This window comes from Vipera berus (genome assembly GCF_964194415.1).
Source record: "Vipera berus genome assembly, chromosome: 4".
Lineage (NCBI taxonomy): Eukaryota > Metazoa > Chordata > Lepidosauria > Squamata > Viperidae > Vipera > Vipera berus.
This window is the reverse complement of record NC_138206.1, coordinates 67,039,575-67,062,407: the sequence shown is the minus strand read 5'-3', so window position 1 is coordinate 67,062,407 and position 22,833 is coordinate 67,039,575. Positions and strand designations below refer to the sequence as shown.

The window sequence follows — 22,833 nt, the reverse complement described above, 5'->3', positions numbered from 1 at the left end:
AGTTCAAAGTTAATTAGGCTAATACCAATTACTTGAATGCTGGATTAAAGACTGTCAATACTGGATATAAGTATTGTGAGATACTATAACTCACACTAACATAACTTTTGAAACATTTTCCAAATATTGCTGGGAGGGGACGGGGTCAAGCTAAACTGAAATTAAAGCTAAATAGTTCAATTCATTCAGAATTAAAACAGAGAAAATGGATACTTTTACATATAGCAGACTGGAGTTCTCTGGAAAATCACTAATACATTTATTTACACAGATGCACAAGGTGAGCCTTTCCTCTAACCTGCTTTCCCACCTTGTTTTTTTTTGGTTTTCTGAATTAAAAGAGAAAACAAATACCACCACAGCAAAGTAAAAACATCTGAATATAAAAAGATGCGTTTTGTGTTCATTCCTAAAGCCATTATCCATATTCTCAGTTATCAAGAAAAGTAGCCAACCTAACCCCCCCCCCCCCGCCTGCCTGCCCTTCCCCAACCTGGGATAGTCCCATCTATAAACAGGAAAGCTTTCCAGCCTTTTTTTTTCCTGTTGGAAATTTCAGCCGAAGATTTCCTCGCTTCTTAAAATGAAACAGTTGCCCCTTCTAAATTAGGAATTCGGAGAAAAGTAAAAAAAAAAAGAAAAAGAAAAAGGCCTAGCTCAGGGGTCGGCAACCTCGGCTCTTTTATGACTCGTGGACTTCAACTCCCAGAATTCCTGAGCCAGCTATGCTGGCTCAGGAATTCTGGGAGTTGAAGTCCACGAGTCATAAAAGAGCCGAGGTTGCCGACCCCTGGCCTAGCTTAAACGTTCATTTTGGGTCAAAGCAAGAGAGTGAGAGGAAGTAGGAAAGCTTTATCCGAGAAGGATCCAAAGGAAAAGTACAACCCAAAGCAACACTCCAAAAGCAGCAAAGAGGAGGCCAGGAGCAGGGAGAGCAAACGAGCCAGAAGAACGGCCGGCTCCCAGCTTTCACATACCTCTCAGCAGCGCTGAAGATTGCAGATCTTCCCGCTGACCCTACGAAGAGGGGCGGTCTTTGGGGGACATAACGATAGAGGAGGAGGAGGAGGAGGAGGAGGAGAGTCTCACAGTCGGGCTGAAGTAGCTGGACATGGCAACTGAGGTGTTGCGCCCAGGATATATCTTCCGTCAAGGCGTTGGTGAGAAAGGCCTCTTTCGGCGGGTAACTTCCGGGCCCTGGCTTTTGCCGGGCCCTGCTGCTTCGTCCCCCTCCCAGAATCCCTGCCTCTTCCCTTCCCTGTCACAGTTGTTTACCTTCTGGTTTGCCTAGCACAGCCACAGTCGGCATCTTCCCCCAACGACAAGCACCCCACACTGACCGTCACTTCCGCTCTTGCCGCCGCCGCCGCCGCCGCCGCCACCACCTTAGGAAAGGCAGAGAAATACAGAAAAGGAGGAGGAAAAATCTCCATGAATACGAAGACGCTGCCGCTGCTGAGGGCGTCGCAATTTCCCAGTGTCGCCACCTTCCCATCTCACGCACGCCAGCCGCCCTATTCGCTGCCGCCGCTGCCTCACAAAAGTCGCCAACCGCCTACGCAACACTTAGCCCCGCCCCGCCGGAGCCCCTGGCCTCTGAATCTCCTCCCCCTTGGGGTTTTCATTCATCGCAGCCTTTCTCGTTCGGCCTCTTCTTTTACCGCTAGGACTCCCCCTGCTTACGTTTTTTCCCCCCCCCACACTCAAAGTGTTATCTGTTTGGCTTTGGCTACAAATCCCCCGTTAATTATATTGCACACCAGGTAAAAAACCGGATTTATTTCATGGGATATACGCAGGGCTTTTTTTGTCATAGAAGCTCAGAACGGAGTTCCGGCACCTTTTTTGGATGGAACTTTGTAGGGTAGGCAAGGCAGGTTGTATGACATGTGTGAGTTCCGGCACCTTTTTTTTTACAAAACAAGCACTGGATATAAAGGTAAAGGTAAAGGTTCCCCCGCACATGTGTGCTAGTCGTTTCCGACTCTAGGGGCCGGTGCTCATCTCCGTTTCAAAGCCGAAGAGCCAGCGCTTGTCCGAGGACGTCTCCGTGGTCATGTGGCCGGCATGACTAGACGCCAAAGGCGCACAGAACGCTGTTACCTTCCCACTGTAGTGGTCCCTATTTTTCTACTTGCATTTTTACATGCTTTCGAACTGCTAGGTTGGCAGAAGCTGGGACGAGTAACAGGCGCAGGGCTTTTTTTGTCATAGAACGCACAGAACAGAGTTCTGGCACCTTTTTTGGATGGAACCTTGTAGGGTAGGCAAGGCGGGTTGTATGACGTGTGAGTTCTGGCACCTTTTTGTTTTACAAAAAAAGCACTGGATATACATATACCTCTAGAACTAATTTACAGTAAAAGATGTCGCTTAAAACATGTCAAGTCTACTTCAACTTATACCGATTCCGTGGACACATTTAAAGTTTAACTGCTTTAAACAAATTTAATAAAATTTACAAAGTGTCGCGTGTGTCCTTTATATTTAGGGAAATATCTTTCTGGAAACTAGTTTGATGATACTGTTGGAAAGAGGTTCACAGTTTATTAGATTTGTAATAAATGCAATGGGAAACGATTATCCACATCATTTTTCCTCATATAAAACGTTAGACTGAAAACAGTTAATTGTGGGGCAGCTAATGTCTGTCTAAATTTTTATTTACTCTTTCTAGACATTAATATGCTATCACAACCCATTTCACAACTCATCTTGCCCGGAATGACTACCTGCAGAGAAAGAGTAAATACTAAAATTCTAAGCATAAGCATAGCTATGACTTTAACATTATTAATACATATTCACTCCAAAAACAACTGGGGCAATATCTTTATTAGTCAAAACAGGGATAAAAAGCAATCTTTTTAATAGTAGTATTATGCCTGCTTGATAGTAAAAAAAACGAGGCAGAGAGAGATAAATCAGGTGGCTAATACTGTCCTTTCAGGTAGTTTTAAATATAATAAAGAATGCAGCTGACATTGATTAAAAGATTAGAGGCATTAGAATCCAACAATATCCAGAAGGTTGCCCACTTTTGGATAGGTAAAATAATACTGTACTGTTGATTCATTTTTTCTGGTAAGAACAAATTAGGCAGTGGTTATTTTCCCAGATTAATTAATGTAAAATATAAGGGAATGTTATGTATGCAACATTGGCCAGTGACTATAATACAGAGACATTGCAATCATAATTTACTGAATTAACCAAACTGCTCTAAAATAAAGACTGGGCCATAATTTAGCCATTCATTTTAGTGCATCAAAATGTGAAACCTAATAGTTTATATTAATATATTTAACATTAGTGCTACTTAGTTGCATAGATGGTACTGTTCAATTGTTTCATTTCCCATTGCACAATGGCTGCGAATACAAATTGGAAAATGTGGGATTAGCTAAACGGATCACTCTCAATCTCCCCTATTATCTTTCCTGGGTCTCTTGGAAAGCCGTAAAAATGCCAGTGCATCCATAAAAATGTTTAGAAGGCAAAGGAATGTTGATAACAGAAGTGATGTTTGAAGTTGAGGAATGCTCCAGAAAGCAAGACCAAGGGAGGTGCACTTATAAATAAAAATTTAACAGTAATGGCTATTCTAATACACAGTTTCTGCATTTTTTAAAATATATTTTATTAATATTTTAGATTAGAATAACAATCTTTAATACTTAGTGAATAATGTGTTGTCTGGGTTCATATATTTAAAAACAATAATTTCTATAGTTGATCAGTATGTTAGTTGATAATATATTTCCTTGATCCTCTCTTCTTCCAATAATATTCTCTTTTGTCTACTTTAAAGAAATGTAAGTCTTAATACTTTCAATACATATAGTTAGCTATAAACATTTTTCTAGTATTTATACATATAACAATAACATCAAAATATAACATCTTTTCTAATCAGCTTATATTTCAACTGTATTTATAAAAGTCATCTTATTAAGTCATTATATGTCCTGTTTTCAAGATTCTTATTTAAGCTTTATTTCCCCTCAGTATTGAAACCACTCATCAGTCATAATTTTCTCAAAATTCATTACCTTTGAATATCCAAACTTTTCATTCAAATACACTGTCTCAATATTTTTACATTTCATACATTATAAAAATATACTACTTATATATCTTATCCCTCTTACTATTGGGCCCCTTTATGTCCAAGCTTTATCTATTCTTTTGACCATGTTCAAACAAGTATTTAATCATATAATACACCATCTAGCAATCTTACTATACGGCAGGTATGTCAAACTTGCGATGTCACGTGATGTCATACGACGCATCGGGACTTTTTCCCCATTGCCGACAATGGGATGGGCACGGTTTCAGTGTGATGCATCCGGCCCACAGGCTGGCAGTTTGACATGCCTGCTATAGGGCCTTTTTATATCCAAACTTTATATTTTTTAACCGTATTCAAACAGGTGTTTAGTTATATAGTATTCCATCTGGTACGCTGAATCACATCTCTTAGTCTAGTTCTAATCTTCTTCTTTTGCCACGTCGCTTTCCAAATCAGTATGTTTAGCTTGCCAGGTTTTATTTTTGTAGATACTGTTGGGGATAAAAAAAATGAGTAGAATATTTGCTTTTTGTCTCCCACACTTTAATGATTCTCCTAACAGCTCTTCAATACATTTTATTAAATCTTTTTTTGTCCTCAAGTTTGTTTTGAACTCCTGGAAGATAAAAGATCTTTTTTATTTCCTTTGTTGTAGCAAAATTTTGCAGATTTTCTTTTGTTTGTGTTAAGTTGTAGTTATCTTCATTTGTAGCTTTCATGTTTAAGTCATTTTCATCTGATTTGTGTTCTATTGTCTGATTAATTTGTTCATTCTTTATAGTCATTTTTTGAGTGTTGATTGTGAGTTTAGGTTAGAGATGTTCATTTATGTTATCAAAGTTGTTTTTAATCTCATCATGATTTAAGACAATTGTTGTTTGAATCTGTTGCAGCATTGCATATATTTTCTCCTGGAATGTATTTGCATTGTCTTGAGTTATTATTCCTGCAGATGTCTGATGTTCCATAGTGGGGTCTTCAGGAGGAGGTGTTAGGTGTGGTTTTCTGTCACTTTTAGATAAATATAAAACATCCATTTTGTCTCCTCTAGGTAGTCTTTCACCGGTGTGGTAGTCTCTTTAATTAGCTTTATCAAACCAACCCATCTTAAAATCCAAACAACCAAATCTTGTGTAGTTATCATCTTTATATATGGTTTTTTTTAATCCAATACATTCCAATTATCAAGGTATCACTGAAAACAGTGTTTTCTTACAGTTCTTTTTTTTCAGGGATCTTATGATTATCAGCCAGCCAAGATTTCAGTCCAAAGTTTTTAACCACCTGAAAGCTTTCAATAACTTCCCCTTAGGAGATTAGCCAAAGGCCAAGGTTTTTCTTTCTCTGCAAACAATTCTTAAACTTAAAAATGCAGCTGTGTGTTTATAATTCCAGAAGATCAACAGTTTCTAAACATATATAGTTTCACTCTGTGTTAGATAGCCCAATGCTTTGTTCCCAGCTGTTTTTTGCTATTTCTCGGCGTCTTGCCAATTTCTGAGTCAATGCAGCTATAGTTTTCTCTAGTCCTCCACTAGTTGTCATTAGCTGTTCATTTTCCAATTTTTAAAGCAAAGAGTTATTATTATTTTATAATTTCATCAATACTTTTTGGGTATGGAATTTTAACAGTTTTCTCAGTTTTCAAATTTGTTCAAAATGTAGTATTTTTAATCTCATTTCAATATATTTTTGTTCCCCATGAGTTTAATTCACTGCTTCCGTCTATGGGAGGCTGGGAGTGTAGTTCCCTCCCTTCTCACTTTGGGAGGACTTTTGCTTCTTGGGGATCTTTTCCAGGAAATCAGATACAAAATAGGAGACAGAAGATTGAATTCCTCACCCAGTTTCAAGCACACTGTTCACCATTGTTCTGGTTAGTGCCTTTGGACTTCAGCTGCAAGTAGCTTGTGATGGTCACTGAGGTGTGGCCAGCTTTTCTCCTGTTGGATTAGAGGGCTTCCCCCAGATTGAGTGGTATGACTGCCATCGTTCTGCAATCATTGGGGCACCCCTCTTCCTTTGTCGCATCTCTCGGGCGACTTTAGACCCATTTACGGTCCCTTGGCAGGGCAAAATTAACCATGGGGTGCGGAGCTCTGCAATCCCTCGGCCATGCACTATGGCGCAAAACCGGAAGTCTCCCACAGCCTCTGCATTTTTAATAACACAATTGGCTTTGTAGTCTCATCTTCATTACATCAGTACCTTTGACCTCATAAATTACATATATATTTTGATTTGCATAAGTCTATATAAAGGGGTTGCATTCCCACCCCTTTTGGGGTGTGCTATTGCAGTCCACCATCCTGAAATTAACAGAATTACAGAGCCCAACCCCTTGCTCAGGCAGGAAACCCTATACTATGGCTGTGAAACTGGATCATGTCACTTGATGTATCATGACGTATCGTGACTTTTCAGAGCTGGGGTGGGCATGGCCTGCATGTGACGGATCCAGCCCACAGGCCGCCAGTTTGACACCCCTGCCCTATACCATTTCAGACAAATGGTTGTCCAATCTCTTAAAAACTTCCAGTGTTGGAGCATTCATAACCTCTGGAGGAAGGTTGCTCCACTGATTAATTGTTCTGTCAAGAAATTTCTCCTTAGTTCTAAACTGATTCTCCCCTTGATTAGTTTCCATCCATTGCTTCTTGTCTTGCCTCAAGTGTTTTGGAGAATAAGTTGTTTGTGGCAGCTGCTTAGATATTGGAACACTGCTATCATGTCACCCCTAGTCCTTCTTTTCATTAAACTAGATATATCCAATTTCTGCAACCATTCATATGTTTTAGCCTTCTTTCACTTTGTGAAAAGAAATTTGCATTTTTATTGATGAGGTCCCTGGTGCCCCAAAGGTTGGGGACGTCTGCTCTAACACTTTGAATTGGGCAGTTCTATCAAAGGACTCTCCTACTTGAAAAGTAGCACCAAACCTCTAGTAGTTATACATGTGCAAAAATGATTTGGAACTTTTTGAAAATGCAGGAGCTAAGTATATCACCCCTTAAACTCATCAGGTCATTTTTCAGGCTTTCATATAAATGGAGGAGAATAATGAGAAAATTTTTGTACAGCCTAAAACAAATTGTTTTTTTTTAGAAACTACTGTCACTTCCTGTTCCCATTCCCTACCTTCCCTTTACTTGCTGTTGCCCCTATAGCTATAGAAGCTTTATGGAAGTGCATGTTTATGAAATGGTTGATAGAGGGATTTTTTTTAATATAGGAAAATATCATTTTTTAAAATAAGAGCTTCATTTTGCCACAAGTTCATGGTTGTTTTGCAAATGGAAATCTACCAAATATACATATACAGCAAAAATATGACTTGGGGATATTAGCAATTAATGTTATTTCCAGTTTGTGTGAAGTGAAATAAGAAATGCATAAGAGCAGGGTCAGAGGATAGCATATATGCACATGCATATTTTTATAAAATTGGCAGCTGGGAAACTTATTGTTTATATTAGGTTATGTAGAAAGGAAAAGTCTTCATCATGATTCAGTCCAAGCTGGAAATAAACAACATGGCGACCGCTTTACAAAGAAGGTTGCTGTTTATTGAAGAGGAGAGCCAGACAGAAAGATGGCTCTGGAAGAAGAGTGAGCACATGTAATAGGGAGTGGGTTTTATACCCTCTTGGGCTTTTGTTTGGAGTCATTTCCTGTTCCTGTTTGAGGCTTTATATTTCCTTTTTCATGCACTGTGACCTGAGTCTGAGTGTGCCCCTTTGGCATCTGTGGGTTAATCCTATTATGTCCTGTTCTAGAGTTTGGGTGGGATATGTAGATTTTAGGTGTTTTTGTCTTCCTAAGTTTCTAGCTGGAGGGCTCCAACCTTCCTGAATGGATTATTTATAACTGCATTTCTACATAGCTGGTTTCTGCTTGGGGAGGGAGACTTGGTGCTATTAAGAAAAACTGGGTATGCTTTTCTGCCTCTTTAAGATCCTTTGAGGAAATATAATATTCTGCCCTTTTAATATTTCCTTGGGGGGGCTGAATTCCCAGTTAGCTTGCTGAAAAAACCAAGCTGTGTTTTATAAAGTATAATTAGGTTAATACAGGTTTAGAATAATGATGACTAAGGATCACAATGGACTCTGAGCAAAACAAAGGTTGTTATTGTTAGTTGCGAAGTCGTGTCCGAACCATCGCGACCTCATGGACAACATTCCTCCTGGCCTTCCTATCCTCTACAATCTTCTGGAGTCCATTTAGGCTCACGCCTACTGCTTCAGTGACTCCATCCAGCCACCTCATTCTCTGTCGTCCCCTTCTTCTCTTGCCCTCAATCTTTCCCCAAAAGGTACGGTAGTGCAATTTCTGCAACTTACTGAGTCTCCAGGTATACATTTGGCACGACTGAGATAGAATGGCATTAGGAAAAATTACAATAGAGCTCTAATGAGACGCTCCTAAGCAACGATACTTCCGGTTTAGTGGTAAACTTACGGCCGTTGGCACCACCCCCTCCGCAGCCTACCGAAGAAAACGCGCTCTGCCGCTGTCATGCCTTTCCTTACACGCCGGTTGCATCAGCCAGGCCCGGGGTCCTTCTCGAGCAGCCCACCATATTGCCTGAGCCAACTGCGAATTCTTTCCAAGCTCCTCCCGGGACAAAGGAAGGCGGCAGGATGTAATTCTGTTCCTAGATATTTTGCAGCATCGTCTGGGAGTAAGCTGCGTGCCTCTGAGATTACTGGGTTCCGTAGGGAAAGATCAGGCAGACTCGGCGGACTCCTAACTTCCTCTCAGGAAAGATGGCGGGGACTGAAGCGGGAGTGACACTGGGGCAGCCGCACCTTTCTCGGCAAGACCTGACTACTTTGGTAAGAAGGGAATTCGGAGTGGGGAGGGCGCGTCATCTGAGGGGCGCAGTATTGCAAGGGTTGCCGTGAGCTATTCTTTGTCCGGTACTCGAAGGCTGGATGATGATCGGGAGTTCAGAAAATTTGCCTCGCCTTGCTTGTTTTCTGTTTTTTTGTTCCTATCAAAGGGTAGTTAGAAAGGGAGAGAAAGTCTTTATGAAACGGTGGGAAATGTTCGCACGCTTCTTTTCCTCTATATACAACCATTTTCTTTCATTTAGTATGAAAGTACAAAGCCATAATGCCAGGCAGAGCGACATCCTACCTTTACAAGCTGGTTCCAGCGAAAGAAACGTGATCTCTTATCAATATCTGAATTCCGATGTTATATAGTTGTGTTCAGAGAGGATATTTCTCTCTCTCTCTCTCTCTCTCTCTCTCTCTCTCTCTCTCCTTCTTTCTGTAGCGCAATCAATATAGGGTAGAATAGAGAGAAGCTGAGTTCCCATTGCATACTGTAGAGTACTAGGCTATGCTTTACTTAACAAGTTGTGTTCGATCAGGTTTGCATAAAAAGTCACAGGATACTATAAAGTTAGAATGGTTAGTGCATTCCCAAGCCATACCTGGTCTTAACTATAGTAGCTGCGATCTTCCGTGCTACTAATGATTATGAAAAATTGTCAGCATGGTATGTTGTCATTTCATTTGGGAAATATATGTTTACTTAGCGTTTGACAATAAATTGGGTAAAAGTGTTTATTTGAGTAACGATGCATTAACTCATTACCCAGTGCCAATGCAAAAGGTCCATCCTTAATGAAAGATTATAGATGTTGTCCAGCAGATATGAAAAACAATCTTTTGATAAATTAATTTCAATTTTAAATCACAGGACATCAATTTGGGCTTTGCTTTGTGGGAAAGCTTTATAGCTAATTATCAGATGGTTATAGGATAATTATAAGTTGATTATAAGATAAGATGTTTTATGACATGAACAGCTAGTAAATAGTTAATTTATATAACTGCTTCTTAAACCTTATTTCAAACCATATTTTAAAAAAACCTCATCACTCTAAAAGCAGTGGAAGGAAAATGATATATTAAAATTCAGTTTTATTTAGTTGCAAAATAATCTTGAATTATGTAGAATTCTTAGAGCAAATATCGAAAGTACAATTTTACTTGATTAGCAAAATCTGGGTTTGAGATTTCTTTTCTCCTTTTTTATATCATGGAAACAAAAAAGAGTCTTATACGCATTTTGGAATCTTTAATGCTCTGGAATCCACTAATAATCTGTTCTCTGCAGGATATTACAAAATTAACACCTCTGTCACCAGAAGTCATCAGTAGACAAGCTACAATTAATATAGGTAAGAATATAGCAAATTATAGTTAGATGTTCTGACTGGTATTAATTGTGTACTATTCACCATGCAATACTTCAGTAGGAACTGTTAGAAAATACTAAATGTTTTATTTCTAAAATGCGAGTCTGTAAGGCATAAGTGCATGTACTGTAGCTCTGTATGTACCCTCTGTATTGATTAGTTGAATCACAAATCATAATTTCACTGTTGTTTTTAATCAGTTTTAATCAGAGTTGATATATTATTGGTAGAGGTTTTACATAAAACTTTTTGAAACTTTTTTCTGGGATGTATGCTTTGTGGGTTGACTTTGTTCAGCTTCTTTAATTCACCACCTAAATAATCTGAATTCATTTTAATTTGTAAGTCTTAAATGGTTTCCACCATCACACACACACACACACACACACACACACACACACACACACACACACGGTATATTTGATTCCTGAATTGTACTGCATTTTCAATAGCAACCCCTCATTAGATTTCTATCTTTTCTATACCTTTCTGGTCCTTTCTTTGAACTTCTTTTTGTAAGAAATATCTTAGTCTGTATGTTCACGTGTGTGTATGTCAAGGAGAGAAGAATATATTCATCTCATTCCATGCTCTGTTCTAGTTAATTTTGCTACACTGAAAACAATTCAATTATATAGAGTATAGTTGCTATATGATTCAAAAGATCATCTTATTATAGAACTGATGTTGCCTCAAGTATATTTAGAAGAAGGTTAATTGTAAATAAATGTATTGCTGACAGTATTAAATTAGGCCATCAGTTTAGGTTGCTCACTGAAATATTTTTCCATGAATGCATGTAATATAATAAGACTAGTTTCAGAATTACTAGATTAGTATATGAAATGATATATCATCTTCTTGGCATTGTTCCTAATTGCAGTTTTCACATAAAAATCTGCTCTGCAAAAATGTTTTATGTTAATATTGCTATAGCTAGACTTGGAGTACTTGGGGATAACATAATATATTCAGTATTTAAATAGATGTTGAGGATTATAAAATTCATTCACTTCTTAGAGAATTTTTATGAAATTAATAACAAATTTTGTTTTGAAAATCTAGGTACAATTGGCCATGTAGCTCATGGAAAATCAACAGTGGTAAAAGCCATTTCTGGAGTTCACACAGTCAGATTCAAAAATGAACTGGAAAGAAATATCACTATCAAGCTTGGCTATGCCAATGCTAAGGTTTGTCACTGTTGTACATCTAATCAAATTATCAGTTTTTATTTGAACCATCCTGTGTTATCTAAACTCAACTGATTGTAGTAAAGTCTTACTGTCTTTTCTCTGCAGATTTATAAGCTTGATGATCCAAATTGTTCCCGACCAGAATGTTACCGATCCTGTGGAAGCAGTACACCTGATGAATTTCCTACAGATATTTCTGGGACCAAAGGGAATTTTAAACTAGTCAGGTGGCAAGTCTAGTTCAACATGATTTATTTTTATACATCTTGCAGAATGTCCAACAACAGCCTTTTTGAAGTTCAGTTTGTTATTAGCAGTGTGTTGATAATCTTAACATTTCCATAAATTCCGTTGTGCTTTATTTGTAATTGTTACATATCTCAAGTCATTAATGCTTATATTTCAAACAAAACACATATTATAAAACATTTAAAATATTTTCATTATAAAACATTCAAAATATATTCTTTATATATTTCTTAGGCAGAATATAAATCTGTTTTATTTAAACTCATAAAATATGTTAATATATAGCACAGGAAAAAGGGTGTGTGTACATCACAGGTGCACATATACACAAAACATACTTATAGTGCAATATGTTATTTAAAAACAATGAAATTAATTAAAATTTAAAATCCTTTTTAAATCTGAGAAAGCTGTATTCTCTATAAGAGTCTTGTATTTTCAAGAAAGATACATCATTTTTCACATTTGCTATAATATGTCAACTTTCATGTTTTTTTACATTGTTTTGTGAGGAAATACTATTTATGGTTATTCTTTTTTCCCCCTTTTCCTTAAAGACATGTCTCTTTTGTGGATTGTCCTGGCCATGACATTTTGATGGCTACTATGTTGAATGGAGCAGCTGTCATGGATGCAGCTTTACTGTTAATAGGTAATTATTAGTGTAGGAGTTTGATATAGCCATAGACCCATGGCATTATTGTGACTAAGGAATTTTACTGCTAATATGAGGTTTGCAAGATACATTATATCGAGTTATGCTGGAGAAGGCAATACTCTGGAGGGATTTTGTTGATATATGCATTCCTAAAAAGATAGTGAGAAGTACCTTTTGGGACAAAGAGCAGGGAAATGAGAGAAAGCCAAGTAATTTTCATTTCATCCTCATCATTTTTTCTTAGCAATGACTAGGAAGATTTAAGCACTGCTGTGTAATCATCAAATTTATTGCCTGATTGAATTTAATAATTTAATAAGGTTTTAATTTAATAAGGTTTTGAAGCAAGTTAATATATTATGTGCTACTTTCTGTGCTGGAAAAACAGGTAGTTTCTACATCTCCTCTTCCATATCAACCTGTCTTTTAATTAACTTGCCATTCCTGAGCAAGAAAAGGCAAAGAGAATGGTGCCAGAAGTATGCATTTAGATCATGGAGAGCTGCACTCCTCATATTCCATACAAACACAGAGAAGTATAGGCTTCTGGAGTCACATTCTGTGTATGCTGATTACTTGTTCTTATCTCAATCTCCTGAAATAAGGATAGGGAGCTTCTCTGCTGAGTTATAGAATAGAGATAAAATTGGTGGCTAACATAAGCAAACACCCAAAGTAGACTTCCTGCTATCTCTGCTTCAGAAAGGAAGAAAGTGAAATTCACAGCAGTATGAGATAGTTCCTTTGCCAGATCTCTTCCTAATACTGCACTTATCAGCTTATAGTGAATGTATTCAGTCAACCTCACATCCAGTACATTTTCTCTCTTTTTTTGTCACATATGCACAGGTATGTTAGCATTGAAATATAGGGGTTTATAGAAATAAGGTTGTGCTAGTATTCATATTGCTATAAGGATACATTTCCTGGATTGCATAATCAACTAGAGAAACTTCATGTGCTTGTAAACAAAGTTTCATTAATTGTAATCCTTATTGTAACATAAACTCTATTTACTCATTACATGAAAATCACGTGTACAGTTTCACTCTCAGGTGTTCTAATTATTCCTAACTTAAAGAGCAGTGGGCTAATGCCTCCTTAAGTAACACCAGATGCCTGCAATTAGTGCAGGTTCAAGTCCCACCAGGCTCAAGGTTGACTCAGCCTTCCATCCTTCCGAGGTAGGTAAAATGAGGACCCAAATTGTTGGGGGCAATAAGCTGACTTTGTAATAATGCCGCTGGGGGGGGGGGGCGAAAGCAGGCATATACATAGAATGAAGGCTATTGCTAAGCACATTGATTTGTGCTTTAGATTGTAAGCCGCCCTGAGTCTTCGGAGAAGGGCGGGATATAAATGGGATTAAAAAAAAAATTACAGGGGGATTAGTATCCTATATTTTAAACATTTATTAAGAAGTCGATCAGTGTTCTATATTCTGTTGTAAACATTGTTTTTCTGTTATTCCAGCTGGCAACGAATCATGTCCTCAGCCGCAGACCTCAGAACACTTAGCTGCTATTGAAATTATGAAACTGAAACACATTTTAATTCTACAGAATAAAATTGATTTGGTCAAAGAGAGCCAAGCCAAAGAACAGTATGAACAAATTCTAGCATTTGTGCAAGGTGAGTTTCCAGATCAAAATCAAGAAGTCTCTCTTGTTTACTACAAGCCAACTTTTGGTCTGGCCTCACAAACAGCTCATTTTCACAGTTATTGCCATATCAAATCTGTCAAACTAATTTTGCAAATTTATTAGCTAATTTTAGTAAATTTAATCCAACATCGGAACACTAAAAGCAAGCAAGCAAGCAAGCAAACAGTGACTAAAGATTAAATGGGGAAACCCAGAAAAGCAACTAAATTCTTCATAGCAAGGGCTTTGACAAAGTGAGAGTCAAACAAGATGCTCATATATCAAGATTGCACCAATAATTTAGATTTGCCAAAACTGATCCTTTAAAGATCTTAGTCTAGAAGAATAGATAATGGGTTCAGCAAGAGGTCCTTTTTCACATATATTTTTATTTATTAAATGTATAGCCACCCAACTTACACATAGGTGACTCTGCAGCTTACAAAATGATGTAAAGGAATGTGTGGGTGACCTTGAGGAATGAGGGGCAGAGATGCTGCCTAGGAAATAATCAGACAAGAATCCCAAATGTGCTTTTTCCAAAAGGCAACTCGACTTACTTAGTTTTTTTCTTTGAAAACATTTTACTTCTCATCCAAGAAGCTTCTTCAGTTTTAACTTCTGATAGTTTGGTTGAGCATTAACTCTATGTAATCCAATCACTTTTCATCTGCAGTAGAACATTTAAACATTGAGCCAACAAATACATGAAGAATAGAGACAAGCAATTCGATCTGATTGCAACAGTGCTCTCTGTATAGAATGGTGTTGATACATATACTATACTCCTTCTAAAAATTTAAATATTTACTAGATTTTCTATTTGTAATGTCCTTATCTGTTAAGAGTAGAATATCCAATGCTTTCAAGTCATTGTAGAGTACTTATCTCAAAGAAAGCATTGTATGTTGTTACTGTCTTTTGCTTATCTGTTCTCAAGTAAAATTATAGACTCAGATTTTGCACTAAATAGTGTTGCAGTCTAATAACAAAAAAGAGTAAAGAACATTACATCCCATTTGTTTCCTGGTCTTTTTTTAGATTTTTTTTATTGTAAGGGATTATCAAAGTGATGAAAAAAAGTTTTTATCCTTTTAATCCTTTTCAGGCCAATTTTTGTTTGTGTCTTATAAAACTCAGTAATTCAGGAAGTAGAGGAATATACACATATTTCCTAGCAGAAAATAATCCTGAAACTGCTCAGTTACTTTTAGTCAAGGAGAAGCCAGAACAGCCATATTTATCATGAGAAAAATCTTCCTCTTGCCAATTATTTAGAGGAGGAATTTGGAGAGTGTTGGCTAATTGTAACTACTACTACCAATTGAAGAGCAGTAGATGAACTGAAAATAAATTGATGCTTCAGCTGAAGGAAGCATTTTTCCACTACAAATTCTTTCCTATTCTTAATTGGGGCATGAAGAGCTCTTTGAAGCATAAAAATCAAATCACTTTGGACTCTGAATCTTTGCCACTCATTCTCAAACACTAATTTTCTAGGAATAAAATTGATGTATTGAAAATTATGATTATTTCTTCCAAACCAACTTTTTCTAGCAAGCCATTCTGTTAGTGAAATCTGTATGGTTTCTTTTTTTGTTGTCCAAGAATAGCATGTATTCTGTAGATTATAAAGCAAAAAATGTATTTGTGCTGGAGTTTCCAGTATGTTAATCATAATAAAGCTTTACAAGTATTACAATAGTGACTGTTTGTTGAAATAGGTACAGTTGCAGAAGGAGCTCCAATTATTCCAATCTCAGCACAGCTAAAATACAACATTGAAGTTGTTTGTGAATACATTGTAAAGAAAATTCCAGTGCCTTTAAGAGACTTCACATCAGAACCAAGGCTTATTGGTATGTCTATTTGAGTCACTGTTTGATTCTACATAGCACATACACTGACAGAGGAATTTGGTTAATGATGTGGTAAATATGTATTTACTGTACTCACTTGGTGCTATTGTTAACATTGCATCTTTGCTACATAGACCTTATAGGAAATATTTTGATACGACAAATTTAGCTTAAATTCAACAGTGCTATATATCATTAATTCTAAGTGAAATTGATATATTGTGTGATTAGAATCCAGCAGGAGGCATATTTAGATGAATTGGGACACATTAAAATTATATGTATTTATGTAACATTTTATAACTTCATAATGATGTAAATTCCTGTGCCCTCTTAATGGAATGATAAGCATAGTCACAAATCATAGGGCCAATATTTATTGATTTGAGGATTGCGACATTTAATAGTTTATAAGTGGAACTCATTATTTTGTATGGCTAATAGAGTTTTTTATCAAATCAAGTGCAGTTTGGCTCATATTCGTGAGGTCCTTATTCAAGAAAACCGAATAGATGGCTCCATAAATGGAGTTTGAAATTCTGGTTTGTAAATTACCATGTCTTTAATTTAATTAATTTAATTTATTAATATTTGTATACCGCCCTTCTCCCGAAGGACTCAGGGCGGTGTACAGGGCAAGAATAAAACACAAAGCTACAAAAATTAAAAAGTAATTAAATACATGCCCAACAATAAATACATTAATAAAACCCCAATAAAGTGATAGTAAAAACCCCACCAATCCCCCCTCAGGCCAGGCCGGCTTGTTCGAACAGGTATGTTTTCAGATCGCGGCGAAAGGAGCGAAGATCGGGCGCCGTCCGGAGCTCAACCGGTAACTGGTTCCATAGCTCCGGGGCGCCCACAGAGAAAGACCTCCCCCTGGGGGCCACCAATCTACATTCTCTGACCGGTGGCACCCTGAGGAGGCCCTCTCTGTGGGAACGCACAGATGTTGCTGTTCAGGAGAATGTTGCTGTTCAGGAGAAATAAATCTGATATTGTTTTGCTCCTACAATTAGTAACCTGTTTTTGAATTGAACCTTGTCAGACATATTTTCATAAATGGGTAAGATGTTTAGAAGGAATTTATTTCTAGGCACACAATGTTTGTTTCAAGGGTTTGTGATAATGTCACATCTACCACATGAAGAAACTGATTTGAGAAAGCAGTCACGTATATTTTTAGTTTCTTTATGTATAGATTTCTTTTAATCCAAATAATATTACCATCTTCCAAAAAGAAATATGGAGTCAACAATATACACCAAATCCGTGGCTTAATAAAGTATTAGATCCAGAATTTGACTAATCAATATATTATGTTATTAAAATGCTTTAAAGTTTTTTGCAAGCTGAACCTAATGGAATATTCTTTTCAGTTATTAGATCTTTTGATGTTAATAAGCCTGGATGTGAAGTTGATGACTTGAAGGGAGGTGTAGCTGGTGGTAGCATTCTCAAAGGTGTATTAAAGGTAATGTTTCTTTCCAGTGCTGATTATCACACTGTTACCATTTTATGTTAATGATAGAATTGTGTGTATTCTTGCTCCCATTCTCTCTGCATATGTGGAAGTTGAAGGATTCTCAAGAATTTGTTTGGTGAACATGAAGGCTAAGAGATTTAAAACTAAATCCTGTTGGATGAATAAAAGTCCACTCACATAAGTTTAGATGTAATACTACCACGTTTCCCCGAAAAGAAGACGGTCTTTTTTTTTCTTTTTCTTTTTTGCCTCCAAAAAAACCCCAGGTCTTATTTTTGGGGAATGTCTTTTATACTCAACTCTGGCATCAACAGCCCCGCCCAGCCGGTCCACTTCTTCTGGCTGAAGGAGCAACTTCATTCTGCAGCTGCATTCTGGCCTGCATTTCACAGTCAGGCTTTTCCGGAAGGCCACTGCAGCTGAGTACTGAGCCGCACACCCCCACCCCCGCCCTAGGTTGATTTTTAGGTGTGTGCCTAAAAACGGGTTTATTTTTGGGATAGGGCTTATATTAGGCCCACCTCCAAAAATCAACTAGGACTTATTTTTGGGGTAGACCTTACTTTTGGGGAAACATGGTAGTATAAATTGATGTTTATGACAGTAACTGTCCTGTCCCAGGCCAGACGCACACATACATACACACAAGTGGTTTTGTTCTCTTTACTAAATGAGGATTGCAAACAAAGGCACTTGCCATATAGAGACAGGTTCCCACTCCTGTCCCTTCCAGGTTCAACAAGTTTGGCTTAGAAGTATTCCAGATCAAAGGAGCACACAAGAAAGTAGTGAAGCAAAGTCTAAGGGACAAAACTTGTAGTAGATTGGCTGGCCTGTTCAGCCTCAAAATCAGAGTTGTATTTTTGCAAGTCAAGCTACAAGGAGTGGGAGTTAATAGGCAGTTGTCAACGGAGAACTCTATTCCCTGTTCTATTCTCTTTGCAGCCCACCAAGCTGTTGTTTTGGGAAGGGGTGGTAAATCCACACCTTCATTTTCAGAAAGCTACAGCAGCTGTGACTGCTGTATGTTGTTTTGCCTTACCTCTTTTACCTATTCACTTGTCCGTTTGGTGCTCCTGGAGCTGGCTACCTATCATCAGTCAGCGTTTCTGAAGTTGGCTTTGGTGCTGGTTGCTCATCATTAGTCCCCTCCTGTGAATCTGAGAATGAAATTAGCCCAAGAATGGAATCAATGACATTGTTTCAAGGTCTTTGTTGTGATCTATGGAATGCTTGGCGTTTTCTTTGGAACAAGGATCTCCATGGCATACTCTTTATCAGAGGTGTCAAACTGCCGGTCCGTGGGCCGGTTGCATCATGCGGAGGCCGTGCCCCCCCCAGTTCCAGCAATGTGAAAAAAGTCGCGATACGACACGTGACGCAGCGAGTCTGACACCTTTGCTCTACATATTTATGGTATCTCATTAATTTCCATGATACTTACCATGTAAAGTGATGATTGGGAGAAAAACAAGCAGTTCTGAAACTAATCATGAGTGTATATGGACACATTATAGAGAAAACAAACCATGGTTATAGCAAACTGACAGACAATTGGCTATAAAATCCATTACCAGTGCATTATATAGAAATAGATATGTTAATAACCTTCCTTTCTTATATATTTTATTACTAGGTTGGCCAGGAACTTGAGGTGAGACCTGGCATTGTCTCAAAGGATAGTGAAGGAAAACTTATGTGCAAGCCTATTTTCTCCAAAATTGTATCTCTGTTTGCAGAACATAATGATTTGCAATATGCTGTACCAGGAGGCCTTATTGGTATGTCTGTTTTACATTTATGTTTAAGAGATCATGGAAGATACCAAGATAAGACTGGCCTACGAATATACAGTTTCAAGGTCTTTTTTATGCAACAGCTATGTTTCTATACTTTCTAAAACCATTTTTAAAATGGTAGCTATATGTGCATTTTGTACATATAAAGTAAGTCAAGCTAAAAGTGAATACTTTTCAGTTTCATTTAATAAGTTTCATTTATAGCACAGCACAAGGTGGTAGATAGAATTAAGATCTATCAACAAAAGAGGAAAATGTAAGTTTTTTAAAGTTTTAGTTTGTTCACCAAAGGCTCTTGGCTGAAGGGGAAAGGAAACTCTTATACTCTTACATCACTTCAGTTCGTTTTACTACGTAGATGATTTAAGGAGTCTATATTCCTGGTAGTAATGCTGTTTTACTGTCAGCTGGGTCCTTACTAGCTTTCACTCCCTTCCCCCCTATACTTACAAGATCAAGAAAAAGAAAAGAATCCATTGGAATGGCCAGCTGATAAATTTAAATAAATATTACCCTAAAAGCACTGAATGGAGTCTGATTTAAAAGTAAGTTAATAATTGAAAACCTGTTGCTTTTTTAAAATAAAAGTATTTTGTTATTAGGTGTTGGTACCAAGATTGACCCAACTTTGTGCCGAGCTGATCGAATGGTAGGGCAGGTTTTAGGTGCAGTTGAAGCACTACCTGAAATATTCACAGAACTTGAAATTTCCTACTTTTTGTTGAGGCGACTACTGGGTGTCCGTACTGAAGGGGACAAGAAAGCTGCCAAGGTTAGTTAAATTATTTCTGGTGAATCTGGACATTCTGTAAATTTCTGTATTTTAAAAAGGATGCTTGCAAATTTAAAATGGTACAAATTGCATGGCTTTAAAATTCTTAACTACTTGTTGTAGGTGCAAAAATTATCTAAAAATGAAGTCCTAATGGTAAACATAGGATCTCTTTCAACTGGAGGACGGGTCAGTGCGGTGAAGGCTGATCTGGGGAAAATAGTGCTAACTAATCCTGTATGCACTGAAGTAGGAGAAAAAATTGCCCTTAGTCGAAGAGTTGAGAAACACTGGCGGTAAGTTGATTTGAAATAAAACATAATACTATATAATGAATTATCACTGAATACATTTTAAACTAAACACAAATTATTGGATGAATATAGCAGAAAAAGCAGTTAATATCAAGTTAGTATCTATTCTGCTGGATGTAATCCATGATAATACTAATTAATAACTTTGTTGGACCTGACATAATATTTCAAAGTACACTGAATGCTATGTCTTTACATGCTGGTAAATAGATATTCCTTTCCAGTCTACCCAACAGTTTTCCATTTATACCTACATCCTGCCATTCTATAGAAGTTGAGAGAGTTTGTTGAGAGTTGCCTCAAATCACGAGATGGGTGGCAAATACATTTAATAATATATAAAAATAAATTTCTCCATAAATGTTTCAGATTACTTTTGTATATTTGCAAACCCTTGTGTACCATGATGTCTCCTCTTATGCATAAATGTAACATTTTAACAACATAAGAACCACTATTTAGAGATTGCAATTTGTATATATAATGGTAAAAATTCTAAGATTGAATAAAATAGTATTATAGTAATAATAACTTCAGTTATTGAAGTATCACACATCTCTAGGGACTGTTGCTTGTGTTAATGTTTCTTATCAAATATAATAAAATAGCAAAGATGTTAAATAAATGAAACACAGGTAGTCCTTGATTGAAGACTGCCCTGTTTAGCAACTGCTCAAAATCATAATAGCGCTGAAAAAGTAAGTTTATAGTTGGTCCACAAACATACAATGGATGCAGAATTCCAAGGTTATGTGATCACAATTCAGGCATTTGGTAACCAGCATCTTTTTTTGGTCATCTCAGTCTCCCACAGTTACATAATCACAGTTTGTGATTTCATAGCTGGCTTTTGATACAAAGTCAATGGGGAAGGTGACAGTAATTGCAACTCACAGTCACCACGGGATGTTGCACTTAATGACTGCATGTGATTTGCTTAACTGTATCAGAACTTACATAAGTCAGCCATGGTCACGTTTCATTTAACTGTCGCTTAGCCTCAGAGCTGCCAGTTGCAACTGTCATTACGTGAGAACTTACCTGTATACAATGGTGTACAAAACATTTCATATTGGAGCAATCAGACTTTGGGTTTTTTTTTCTGACAGTGGCCAACCCCAGCATTCTTAAGGTGATTCATGAATTATCCAGAAAGCAAACTAATATTTGCATTAGCCCATTTTGTTTAAATCAGCCCACCTGGTGCATTAGTTTTCAAATGTTAAGTATTACCCAGTGCTTTTTTTGTAAAAGAAAAAGGTGCCGGAACTCACACGTCATACAACCTGCCTTGCCTACCCTACAAGGTTCTATCCAAAAAAGGTGCCGGAACTCCGTTCTGAGCATTCTATGACAAAAAAAGCCCTGCTATTACCTATCCCTGAATTAAATGTTCTCATATTTCAAATATTTTGTGCATCATAAATATCAGGACTTGTGTTATAGGAAGCCCAAGAATACATACAGTATACCTACTACCTGCTGTGTTAAGTGTGTATAAAAGTGTCCCTGCAACTTTTTTTTCTGTACAGTGGCAGGGAAAAACACATTGGGGGTATTTTTATTCTGTCCTTTAGAACTGGGCTGGTCTCCAACTCCTGGGCTGGTCTGCAGTGTGCCAGAAAACAAGCCTAAACTGCGCTCAAGTAACTGAATTAGCTGTCAATTTTAGAATTAAGAAGAAAAAGATCACAAACTATAAAGCGGAAGTCACTTCTGCATGATTCATAGTTAGATGGGGAAATCTGGAGTCAGATTTCCCAGTTGGATATGTTAATTTCAGGAAAAACTGAACCGAACTATGTTGACCAGTTAACTGTCTGACACTGAAAGATGTCTTTCTGCCTCTTTGTCTGAGGAAATATTTTTTACTTAAATTTCAGAGACTGGCCTGCATAAACCTGGAGCTTCCTTATTTCTGTATGTAATACTTGGGAAATGATATTTGTTCATGAAGTTAAATAACTAATTTGAAAACAATTGAGATTCAAATAAAATTCTTATATATATTGTATTTAGAGGATTTTCTCTTATTCTAATTTATTTTTGATGCCTCTACGTTATTCTAATCTGCTTTTCTTGTTTTCCAGTTTAATTGGATGGGGACAGATTAGAAGAGGAGTGACAATCAAGCCTACTGTGGATGATGACTGAAGGCAAAAAAAAAGTTCTTCAGTTTGTAAAGAATGATGTGTGTTTCCATACAATTGGAATGCATTTTCAGCGAGAAAGCTGTTGCACAGATAATGTCCACGTATTAAAAATCAAATCTCTCACTAAAAGTCTTGACAGTATCTACAAAAAATTAAACAAATTGGCAAAGATAGATCTAATTCTCCAGTATTTACTAAATTTGTTTTGTGTTTAATTTATGTCAGTTTTTTAGAGACTGTGTGGGGCTGGCTATTTGATTTTAAACAATGTAACTCAAGACCCCATAATCTGATTTGACATTTTGAAAATTGCTTGTTTTTTTCCATTTAACTCTTATAGGTCATAGAGTAATAAAAAACTGAAATGTTTGTCAAACAAATTTAAATAAATAAACTGTTCTTGGAAGATGAA

The 22,833-nt window shown here is 37.1% G+C and overlaps 2 protein-coding genes across 5 annotated transcripts in view; one reads left to right on the top strand and one right to left on the bottom strand.

The window, feature by feature from the left end:
- The window catches only part of KLHL15 (kelch like family member 15), a 50,217-nt gene extending 48,689 nt beyond the window's left edge, over positions 1–1,528 (bottom strand). For 2 of the 4 annotated variants that reach the window (XR_014026422.1, XM_081327543.1), the window contains exon 1: positions 1,276–1,528. The gene's annotated coding sequence lies outside the window, so the exon portion shown is untranslated. Of the gene's footprint in view, positions 1–977; positions 1,240–1,275 lie in introns of those variants that run through there. The other 2 variants (XM_081327545.1, XM_081327544.1) reach the window with 2 other exon arrangements.
- A 7,092-nt stretch (positions 1,529–8,620) lies between these two features.
- On the top strand, positions 8,621–22,833 carry EIF2S3 (eukaryotic translation initiation factor 2 subunit gamma). The gene is made up of 12 exons (XM_081326717.1): positions 8,621–8,913; positions 10,208–10,271; positions 11,355–11,482; positions 11,591–11,712; positions 12,292–12,386; positions 13,866–14,024; positions 15,760–15,894; positions 17,277–17,371; positions 19,020–19,164; positions 19,785–19,954; positions 20,078–20,250; positions 22,359–22,833. Exons 1-12 carry the CDS (start codon positions 8,845–8,847, stop codon positions 22,420–22,422), a joined length of 1,419 nt encoding a protein of 472 aa, XP_081182843.1. The 5' UTR covers positions 8,621–8,844; the 3' UTR covers positions 22,423–22,833.